At 44.6% G+C, this 11,728-nt stretch overlaps 1 protein-coding gene across 1 annotated transcript in view; it reads right to left on the bottom strand.

The window, feature by feature from the left end:
• Positions 1-3,051: 3,051 nt before the first annotated feature.
• FBXO32 (F-box protein 32) overlaps positions 3,052-11,728 on the bottom strand; it is a 32,248-nt gene continuing 23,571 nt past the window's right edge. Inside the window, exons 7-9 of the mRNA XM_006916573.3 lie at positions 8,250-8,432; positions 7,147-7,290; positions 3,052-6,766 (exon numbers count right to left, since the gene is read on the bottom strand). Coding sequence (XP_006916635.1) covers positions 6,677-6,766; positions 7,147-7,290; positions 8,250-8,432 — 417 coding nt within the window. The 3' untranslated portion in view covers positions 3,052-6,676. The remainder of the gene's footprint in view (positions 6,767-7,146; positions 7,291-8,249; positions 8,433-11,728) is intronic.

Below are 11,728 nucleotides of genomic sequence, written 5' to 3'. Positions count from 1 at the left end.
TACTCTATCAACCACCATTTATTTTTTAACCAAGAAGCTATAATGCTATTCGTGCCCATAAACTCATGCTGATTTTTATTCTAGTGGAGGGTAAATATGTGGTCCTAAAGGAGACTTTCAAGAGCATTTTATGGTGGGTTTATTCAGCCCGGGCATTGTGCTAGGTACTATGATACAGCCAGAAATCAGACTACAATGTAACAAAGTCCATAAGCAAAAAGCATTGTGGGAGCCTACTCATTGGAAGAGGCTTCAGCAAGGAGGTAGCCCTCAGGAGCAAGAGATGCTCACCAGACAGAGGGACAGGGGAACAGCATTCTAGGTAGGTGGAACAGCCTGAACAAAGAATGTATGAGATATTTAAGCAGTGGTAAGATTTTGTGATCCTGGTGGAAATGAAAAAAACAAACATTTCTAGTTACTCTCATGCACCTTTTATGTCATTTTCTAATGGGGAGTTAGTGGCCGGATCAGGGTATGTTCCAGAGTGAATGAACCTAGTAAATCAGTCACCCGCAAGTAAGTCACCTGAGCAAATCACACCCAACTCACACACACACACAGTGCGATTCCTGACCCGATTTTCAGACCCGATTTTCAGATTCTCGTTGCTCAGGAAATCAGAATTGCCTATGTTTACTGAACTTATAGTACGTGCTCGGCTCTAAGCACTTTATACATATTAGTTCACTTAACTCTCACAACCAGAAGAAATAGAGTATCGCCGTTTTGGAGTCGAGGAAATTGAGACAGAGAGGGGTTTCGTAAGGTGACAAAGGTCACACTGCAGGTAAGTGGCAGGACCATGACCTGAACCTTGCACAAGCCACCTCCTCCTCTCCTCGTGCCCTCATCCTTCTGAGGCTGGCTCCTCCTCACCGTTTGGGTCCCGTCTTCAACACAGCTTTCTCGGAGTGGTCCCCCACGAAGCAGGTCCCCCGCGTTTAGCCTCTTCATAGCACGGGTTACAAATTAAATTATTTTCCTACCTTTTTTGGTCTTTCCCACTAGAGTCTAAATTCCGTTAAGGCAGGGACTTTATCTGTCCTGTCGACCATTCCGTTCCTCGTGCCTGCACATAGACTAGCATATAGCGGTTATTCAATAAGTGTCTGTCGCTGAGTAAATCGATATTGACTTCATTATTCCCTAATCATTATACTATACAAACAGTAAGTGGAAATATCCCATTTAAGCATAATGCTGTATTACTGATGCGGGTTGGTACTCGGCAGCAAGCTTCTTTTTCTGTGTATTCCTAGAAATTTTACAACACTGATAAGTTTCTGGGAAAAGAAATATAAGCCTCACTAGGCAAAAGATAAACATACTCAGCATGATAAAAAGCCAACTGGAATTGACACACACTAAAAATGCACCAGTGTATGTTTTTGGAAAAACATTTATTGCAATTCAGTGTCAAAAAATTTTTACAAAAATATGCCACCGTCTGGTACAAACAACTATAAAAAAAAATCAGTTTATCATGCAAGAAGAGTGTGCAAATAATTTATACAGAAGGACTCAGCTCACACAATATTAAATAAACACCTTTGTATGTAATTGGTCTAACCTTATACTTTTGGTTACAATGTTCAACCCTCTATAGTATTTTTCATTAAAAAAGTAAAGCCTCTAAGCCTAGGACATGGACTTTAATATACATCCTCTTTAGCCAGGATGATTGGCACTTGGTGGAATAAAGATGGCGCCAAGAGTTCTCAAGTATAGAGTACCGACCGCTTGGAGCCTTCTGTTTAACAGACTCGTGTATCATTAATTAAACAAACATTTCTATACTCAGAGACAGAAAAAGTCATGTTTAAAATCCAGAAATAATGTTGTAGCAGATGGAGTTTCAAGAAGTTCAGCGTTTTGGAGCAGCCATCCATTTTTGGCCAAATGGAGCAGGGCCTAAGTTTTAAGAGATTTTTCAGGAAGCTTTGTTTGCTGAATGAGTTCAAGGGCACTTTGAAAAATGTCAGCAGACAAAGTCATGAGTATTGTGGTCCCTTGCTCCTTGCTGCCTCATGGAATAATCAATCGCCTTTGTTTAGTAAAGATAAGGTTTAGTGGAGAGTGAGCTTGCACTGGGATGGAAGCTTATGGGATGGAGATCCAGAGCAGGTACTGGGGGAAATGGAGGTGGAGGGGATAGATGAAATGTACCTCTTAGCCTAGGGGGAGAGGAAATGCCTGCTTGGTAATCATCAGAACCTCAGTTTCTAGAAAGTAAGCCTACTGCTCAGCCATTATCTGACTTAAGGGCCACCTTTATCATTAAAATGTAGGTTCCCAGGGGAAAGCGAATTTGTCAAAACATGCTGCTTACTTTATGGTAAGCAAGCTGCACTCACTAGAATGCTGTGCTCACAACAGAGTCAGTCAGAAGTCTGTAAAAACATTAGGTGGCTCCTTAACTTCTCCAGGAAGAACCAGGGACTTAAAATGTTTGGAAAAGTTAACGGCCAGATGCCTAACACTGGACCTTAGCGTTTGCCTTTCACGGTGAAGGTCTTGAGAAGAATCAGGTCGGGTGTCACATGTCTCCGGCCACACCAAAAAGTGCTAGGGAAGGAGACACAAAGTCAAGGCCTCGGAAAGTCTCAGGTTTATGCTCAAGTCCATCACAGAGTACCGGGGGGCTGAGGCATATCCCCTGAATATTCTAGACCCACTACTTCACCTTGAAAGGCAGAGGGAGTGCCAGACGTCACCATCCTAACCTCCCTTCCAGCGCTGAAGTCGGGTAAGAGTTTCCTTCCCTTGGAAAACCACAGAGGGTTTACTTTTCCTTAACAAAACAGAGAAGAAAGTATCTACAGAAAATGCTGAGTTTAAAGGAATTACGACCTTGTTTGTTGAAGACATCAAGGGCCCAAGATATATCAAAGAGTCACATGTCTGCATTTGCCTAGAGGTTCAGGGTGTTTCTGAGGTCTGTTTAAACACTAATAGGATTTTAGGCCAGTATCCAGTCAGAAGGGATGGTTCACAGACTCAGATAGTTGGAAACAGATTAAAAAAAAAAAACAACAAAAAAAAAACAGATGTCAACATAGAAACTGATGATAAAGTTTAGTTAGAAAAAATTCACACATAAAATTATAGTTAAAAAAATTCACACATAAAATTGAATGTTTGCATAGCAAGACATTATTGCCCTACAACCTGGCATAAAAATATAAACTCAGGTGCATATGTTATGATAAACATTGTATTGAACACTAAGGATGATAAACTGTCAAACATGTCTTGAAATGACTGACCTTCTTGTGAATCACACCTCTTGCTTAGACAAATGAAATTCCAAACTCTCTTCTCCCACATAAAAACAAGAGGAACAAGGAGCGTCTGTTAATAGCAAAGTCATCGTGAAAAATAGTTTCTGAATCCATAAAGATGAGAACTAACGCAATACACACTTGGCTGACTTCACCATCACCAGGTAAAACCCGCTCGTGTTGAGTTTTGCAGTGTAAACCCAGCTCATCTAAAATATCTCCTCCAAGCCCCTTCATTGTAAAATTGATCATCACTAAAGAACTGTCATAACACAACTGACACCCTGGGGATGTTTTTACCTTGTAATTTCTGCCACTTGCCCTCCTATGGGATTGTCCCATCTGCTCAAAGTAACAGCATTGAGTAATAATGCTACCTATCTAGTTTAACATGTCATTGGACTTTTTCTGGGTCTTGCTATCAAGTGAGCATTCCTAAGCTTCACATATTCCTTCTCCTCAAATGCTGTGCTTTATTCCCAAGAAACTCTAGGCTCATTGCTCAGAAACCTTTGAGTTGGACGAAATTATAACATTACTGCCTCACCCTGCCCTGGACAAAAACTCTTTCGTTGTCTAGAAGTCGAAATTACTTCATGTTTGATATCGACTTCAAATTCTACGTCACAGGCTTGGGGGACAGGTAGGTTAAGTACAGTGAAGAGAATAGAGCATTCTGTTTCTTCTAGCAATTTCCTTGGTCACGTCCCTGCTGCCTTTTAGAGCAGCAGTTCTCAGGGATTCTTGGGATTCTTGTTTTTCTGGGTCAGGTTATTCTGGGAGGGTTTACCAATAGAAATTCAATAGATGATTAGTGCCCAGGGAACAAGAATTTTCTTTCCACCTCACTTTACTCATACGCGAGGCTCTGGCCATGCTTCACAGCTACCACGTGGCACCGACACAGATGCTCGATGCCTGCTATTCTTGTCCCCATGGCCCTCACACAAACCACAGCATCGAAGAAATGCACTTGTATTCCTTTCCCTCTCCCTCTCCACCTGCCATTTCCTTCCTTATTCTCCTTTTCCAACGAGAGAACCACACGTTCGTTTCTTTTTTTTTCCTTAAAAATTTCCCTCGGCTCTGTCACACACCACCTCCATAACGCCAAAGGAGATGGGAGAGCCCAGAGGCACCATCTAGGTAAACATTTCCGAAAACCATAGTCCCGTCACTTCTGGAGGGCTCGTGCTGCACAGATGTACCTTGCTGCTTGGGGACAGATGTACAGTCAGAGCTTTGTGCTGACAGTCCAGATGAGACGGGCCGGCCAGCCTCGTGCTGACAGCCCAAAGTGACAACTCTTCTGGGACTGCAAACCCGAAGGCGCCTGGGAGCTTTCACCTCCTCGATCAGCACGAAGGGAAGATGTGGAAGGCCTTGAATAAACTGGAAATGATCAGAGTCCAAGGTTCCAGAGCTCTCACAGCAACAACAGACCCAGCTCCACCCACATCTTAGAGGAAGCTGAGGCATTTGAGAGAACATGTCCAAATTATGGAAGAACTAGCTTTTTCATTTTCAGTGTGACTTGGACTCTGGGGAGGGGAGAGCGAAAAGCACCGCTCGGTATTACAATAGCTTGTGGGCCTCTGAAGCTCCAATTTGCCTGATGAGATTTTATTGTTTCATATTTAATTTTTCTCATTCGGGAGAATTTAAATTCAGTTCTTTTCCTTCTTGGAGGGTGATAATGAAAAAAATATTGAGCAACTCCGGTGTAGGCACCAGCACTGCAAAGTGAGGCGCACTCATCGGCAGTTGGTTCTCTTCCAAATGCTGGTACTTGGGGGTATGTTGAGGGAAGGGTGTCACTAGCGGGTCCCCAGGCTTGTTTCTACACACGTTTAACCAACTTTGCCCTCTGCAGGTCACCCCAAGCTCAACCCCTAAGGATTCACTGTTCTGCAACGTTAATGTGAACCGATGTGAACCAAGTTCCTATTTCTGCTTCACTTACTTGCCAAGGACATGCAATTTTATTTACAAAAAGAAAAAGAAGACAAAGCAAATACAATGGCAAAAATATGTACATTGTTGTAGAAAAGCAAAGTTCTATAAAAAGTAAAAAACAAAAACACTCCCTACTCCCTCCCAGGACTATCTGACAACAAACTGATTAAATCCTGAGATTTCCTCTTCCACATAGGTATCTGCTGATATTTGTCTAACAAGATCCCCTGGGGTATGAAGCAGGTTTAGATGGACTCAGCGCCTCAGTTCCCTATTGGATTGGAAGTCCAGGCTTTATTTGACCATCCTTGCTTGAAGCCTTAGCTCAGGTTGACTAAATTTTCATGTGGGACATAAAGCAAGCTCCTCGGCTCATCACCCGTCAAGAGGAACGAATGGTAGCCGGTAAAAGGTTTCACTGATATGTCAAACCTGCTTTACAAGCCTTTATCAGCATTCTGGCTCCGACCAGTCCACAGAGATATGCTCATGCTTATCCGTGAAGATACCCCAGGAAGCAGACAAGCCAAGAAATTAAACAGGAATAAGAAAGTCTTCACAGCTATGGGCAGCTAATTCTATCTTTTCTGTGGCAGGACTTCCTCTGGGACAGTCTGTAATTGGCCTAATGTTGTCCCCCGTGAGGTGTGACATGAGAGGAACAAAGGCCTTACACGTTCTGTGGTTCTCGAAAGGAAGCAACACCAAGGAGTGCCCCGTTCCCTAACAAGGAACAGGGTGAGGTCTGCTTCCAAGTTCACTTCCCATTTTAAATCACTTTTGTATATGATGAAAAACAAGAAAAACAGACACTGCCTATTGGACAATGCGCTTTGTCAGAGAGATCACTGTATGCTTTCCGAGGTAGACTATTGTGATATCTTCGTAAGATAAGGCCCTACGTCCATGCAGGTTTAAGATGCGTGGTGCTTCTCTGCCTTTTCAAAGCAAACCCCAAATCAAAACCAAAAGCCCAGGGAATTTTCATCTGTAGTTCCTCTGCTTCTTCTTCTCCTTCTTTTTTAAACGCGTTTTCACATTGTAAACAAAGCGTGTTCTGTCTCGTATTCGGGTTTTGTCCTCCTTTTCCACATCTCTGGGGAACTATACAGGAGTGTCAGTGATCATCGAGAATTCCATTTTCACCAATGAAACAGAACTCCTGCCCTTGCCGTCTTGCTGGCAAATCATTGAGAAGAAACGTTTATTTACAGTATTTCTGCTTTTTCATACCGATTCTAATGAGAAGTCCGTATTCTTAAATTCCCAGCCAGCGACTGCATCTTTCCCCTCCAATGTCCTCTCCATGACCTATCTCAGAAGCTTGGAGCCAATGTTTCATATGTACACTATTTACAAACGAAGTGTCCAACTCTGTCTTCCCAACCATCCAATCAGCAGGGGACCCTCTCTGAAGTGCTGTCACGGGCTGGGATTCAGAACTTGAACAAGTTGATAAAGTCCTGGGGTGAAAGTGAAACGGAGCAGCTCTGCGGGTTATTGGCTGTGCACGGGTGGTCAGTGCCCTGCAAAGGAACACGACGGTTAGGTCTGAGTCCTCAGAAGCATCTTGCTGGCCTGGAGCGCCACAAGGCATTCCCCAACCTCAAAACCACATTCCTCTGTCAAGGATGCCGTGTGCGTGTATGTGTGTGCACCTGTGCACAAAGAGAGGGGAGAATTTGGGGGTGGGTGGGTTGCAGGAAAAAATAAACATGGAGAGGGGTGAAGGAAATTAAGTTCTTTGAAAGTTTCTCTTCCCAGGGACAGAATTGGTATGACCTTCACCTTCAGCTGGAGGCTGCAATAGTGAAGAGCAGGGGACGATTTGGCATTGTAATGCTGGCACCACTGGCTCTTAGTTGCTGGGCTAGGGGTCTGTGGCAGTCACCTCCGAGACACATACCTTCCAGGAAAGAATGTGACAGTGTTTGCAGAGCTGGAGGGTATCTCCATACTGCTCCTTCCGCGGGTAACATCGCACAAGTTTAAAATACATCTTCTTCCAATCCAACTGTCCTTTGTCTGACAGAATTAATCGCTTGCGGATCTAAATATCAAATAAAAGTCATTGCAGCAGAGTTCATCAGGAAAAGGGTTTGTGGTTTTCCAGTTTTGAAAAGTTCTGCTCCCACCCTGTAGGCCCCTCTTCCATCTCTACCCTGCGATAGCTAGGGGAAAGAGCCAAGATAGAAAGAAGTCTTCTGAGCTCTACCCAGTTAAAAAAGTAGCTTTTAACCAGTCTGTAAAAGAAACAGGTGGTTAGTGATATCTTTCTAGTGACCTCCACTAAACTGCATTCGGATGGTCCCTTACAGTTTAGGTGACCTGGTAAACACCTTCGGCCTCTTCTTTGCTACAGGCTCGAGTGATCACTTCCAAGGAGCTGTGTGGCACAGTGACTGTTTTCTATTTAAATATTAGAGGCTTCACGAACAGAACTTGAACTCACAGTTCTGTGTAAAGAAGCTGGGGAAAAAAATCGGAGGCCATGTGCGGAGGGGAGAGAGGCCCAGAGCTGGTGTCAGAGGGCGTTTCCGCACCTACAGAGCCACTTCGCTAATTTGCATGTGTCACGCAGCCGTTTGTGGCCTCTGTCTGTTCATCTCTTTGAAGTGGGCATCACGATATCTACGCTTTCCCGGGTCATTAAAATAAGAAGAAATAATACCTGTAAAAGTACTTTAGCTATAAAATATCATAAAAGTATGTTACTTTGTTATAGAAAAGAAGGACCGGTGCCAATTTGTGATTTTCTTTTTTTTTTGAGAATATTGTAAAATGTGACCAGGTTAAGAATAGGAGTGTTTCTTTCCCTCATCAAAACCACCTTAAAAAACCCTCACACACATTATTTAGAAACTCCTTAGACTACTGTTTTCCAGTCAAACCAAGAAGGTCTAGAAGGTGGGCACCTGCACCTCGAGCTTGAGAGAGGTGCCCGGGAAGCTTGAGGGTCGGGGGCAGAGAAGGGAGAGGAGGAAGGAGTGCTGGCTGGGCCCCACCGACCTGCCGCTCGGAGAAGTGGTACTGGCAGAGCCTCTTCCACAGCAGCCGGTCCTCGCTGAGCACATGCAGGTTGGGGCCCACCTGGCCCAGGCTGACCAGGTCGCGCCCATCACTCAGCCTCTGCATGATGTTCAGTTGTAGGCACAGAGGCAGGTCGGTGAAGGTGAGGCCTTTGAAGGCAGGCTGCAGGGAGAAGGGTTATGTTTAGTTGTGGGGACTCGAGCTGCAGTTCGCTAGGCGACACCCTCCAAGGATGCATCTGTCCCTTCGCGCTCCGTCTTCAAGCTGGTTTATTGATCAGAGATCAAAAACAGTAATTCTTCCTACCCTAAGTGCAGAAACAGGACCCATGGCCGAGATCACAAAGTACCACCTGTAACGGCTGGAGCTGAACGCTGCCAGAGGGATTTTCCTCTTTCACAAAGTTTTCTACTTTGACTCTTAAAGATTCTCCCAGCCGCACATGTTGGATTCTTGTGCTTCGCTAAGTTGAAAGATTCGCTAACCTTCTGGAAGGGCTCACTGCACTGGACAGAGGACCCCCGCCTGCCACCCCAGCCTCGTATCGCACTGTCCCCTCTTGACCACTGCTCCCCGCAAGCAGCTTTTCTCAGCAGCACCGAAACAAGCTCCCCACAAGGTCCCCCCTCCCCCAGTCCTCTCTGCCTGTCCAAAAGTTACTCCTCTTCAGAGCCCGTCAAACCCACTTCCTCCGAAAGGCCTTTTTGGTTTTCGTGACTCCCTGGGCCTTATTCTTTGCATCGTCCTAGAATTCCTACGATCTCTTTCAGATACTTTTTGCAACAAGTCCCCTTTAGTTATGCAATGAAACCCTCTCCAACAGAAAGCTGGAAAGGAAGATTCCTGCAAGAATATAAGCTCCAAGGAGGCAGGAATTTTGGTCTTTTTTCACTGCTGTGTCCCCAGTGTCTAGAAGAGTGCCTAGCATATGGCAGGCACCCAATAAATATTTATGGAATGAATGAAACCCGATAATTAAAGAGGAAAATAGCAACAACAAAAAGACCCTGTACTGACGTGTGCGTGTGTGTGTGCGCGCGCACTTGCATGTGTGCACACCTGTACGTGCACTTGGAAAATGGCTGGTCCAGAACCCTTTGGCCTCAATGCCACCATCGCTGAGGCATCTCTGTTCAAACCTAGGGCTCCTTGAACATTTTGAAAACTTCCTCTGTGGATAATACATTGGTAATTAATCATGAACTTCTCCAGAAGCTTCTTCTACTATATCCCTGATCTTATAGTTAAGCCCTTTATTGTTTAAAATTTGATGGCCTCATGTTACCCCACCCAGCCCTAGGTCCTTGCGGACTAGCTCAGCGCCACCTCTTTTGGTGGCCAATATAGGCTGGCACTGGAGGTGCTGCAGTGGGTTCATTAGGCTGGTGAGAGACCCAGAAACAAGCAAACAATTCTAGAACAATCTTAAATGGGATCAAGGAGGCATGCGCAAAGTGCTCTGGGAACAGTCTGTACACAGGGGCTCCTCACTAGTATTTGCTGACAGGCCATTAACGGCAACTGGATGCTGCCATCTGGATAAGGAGTCAGCACAAGTCACCTGAGACTGGTTCTTTGCCCTTCCCTTGATTCCTGGGTGAGCTCTTCAGTTTGCACTACTGACATTTTTAGCTCAATGTTCTGTCACCTCTTGGGGGGTCACAGGAAAAAAAAAAATACAGAATGAAGAAACCCTTCCTTAGCTCAGGGGAAAATATCCCGGGAATGGTATTGCGTTCCTGCCTCAGAGGTTTAGAGAATCAGACTCCGTACGAGACACAGCAAAGCCGGAACGCGCAGGGTTCCCGGGGGATGTGCGGTCTTAGCAGTTCCATCCTGTGTCCCCGCAACACAGGACAGGCCTGTAGAGGGAAGGTGGGCAGTGGAGAAGAATGGGAGGTGGCGCGGGTGGGACATGGGATGGACGAGCGGCAGGTCCCCGGTACCCTCAGGAAGTCTGGGTCTCAGTTTCCCCATGTCTGAAATGAGCTGGTTTAGAAGAATCTGCAGATCCCTTCCAGCCCCAGCGATCTGAGAGTTGGAGCCGTTTCAGACCCCTACCTCATCAGAAGTGCCTCTGACTTGGCAATTTTTATTGCTCAGGCTGCTGGGTTGAACTTTCGATTGTTTGCAAAACTCAGGACTTTGCTGGGCTGCAGAAGGCCCGAGACCTATTTGTCGTTTATCATCTGCTGCTGATCATATGAACTAATAAAACTGCCATGAGCTTTTCTTTTTTGTTTCCAGCACTTCAAAGCGTCTACTTTTTTGGTTAAAAGTCCCAGGCCAATTATTATATGAACTCCTATTAAAGTCCACTTGGCAGGGTTCACGCTCAAATTTTTAAACCTGAACTTTTCCAAAATCCTTGCCCAGACCCCATGCCAAGCCCTTATTCCTGATAAATGGTTAACTGCTTGCATGCTTTCTTCTTTTTGAATATATAAACATATATGAGAAAAATAAGTCACTCTCGCTCCTGCAATCAAGCATTCGGCTAAAATCCTGTATGTCCGCCCTGCCCCCCACATTTCAAAACCCTGCCTTGCTCACAGCACACTGTGATTCTATTTAATTTTTCTCCCTATAAACCATTTCTCTTTTTCTTCATCTTTTATTATGTTAATTGTTTTACCAATAAAAATTGGCTCCATAGGATTAGATATGAAATTTTGAAGGAAAGCAAGATTATGAGCTGGGAAGACACCGATAGAATTTTGGCAAATAGAAAGAAATTACTGTAAATGTCACCTTAACATTTTTGTGTAGTAACATACTTTTCTTTGGTCCAGCCTGTTAAAAAGTAAGCTTTAAAATACAGTCCAGACCCAAGTAATTAAGTCACCCCTGCCTCTTCGATCTTTTCCTCTGGAGAGTTGGGCATTTGTGTGAAAAGCTCTTTAGGGCTCTCCGGGCTCCTTGCTCTCAAAATCATGCAGCTCAGAGCCAAGGAGGGTTGGGAAGCACGAGGGAGGAGAGCGTGCCGAGTAGAAGCACAGCCTCTGCAGACAGGCCTGGGTTTGATCTTAGTGCTACATCTCACTGGTGGTGGGGCCCTGGCCAGAATCTTCCTAACTACTCAGTCTGATTGTTCTCATTTATAAAGTGAGGAAAAGCATATCTTATTATAGTGTTGTTGGGAGGAATGGATGAGATAATGCATGGAAGTCCTTAGCACAGTGCCCAATAAATATTAGCTATTGTAAGGACTCCCACTTGTAATTATTCACTAGATGAGTTAATTAATATATGTAAAGGAATAGAAGGGTGTCTGCCACAGAGGGAGCCCTTAATAACAATAATAGCTGATGCATATACAATACTCGCTACACGTCAGGCACGGTTCCAAGTGCTTTCTACGTATTAACTTATTGAATCTCACACCAGGGCTATGAGATATGCATTGAGACGTGAAGAGGCTGATAACTTGCCCCCAATCCTGCAATTGGTAAATTTTC

Source organism: Pteropus alecto, unplaced genomic scaffold (assembly GCF_000325575.1).
Source record: "Pteropus alecto unplaced genomic scaffold, ASM32557v1 scaffold164, whole genome shotgun sequence".
Lineage (NCBI taxonomy): Eukaryota > Metazoa > Chordata > Mammalia > Chiroptera > Pteropodidae > Pteropus > Pteropus alecto.
This window is presented reverse-complemented; position numbering and strand designations above follow the sequence as displayed.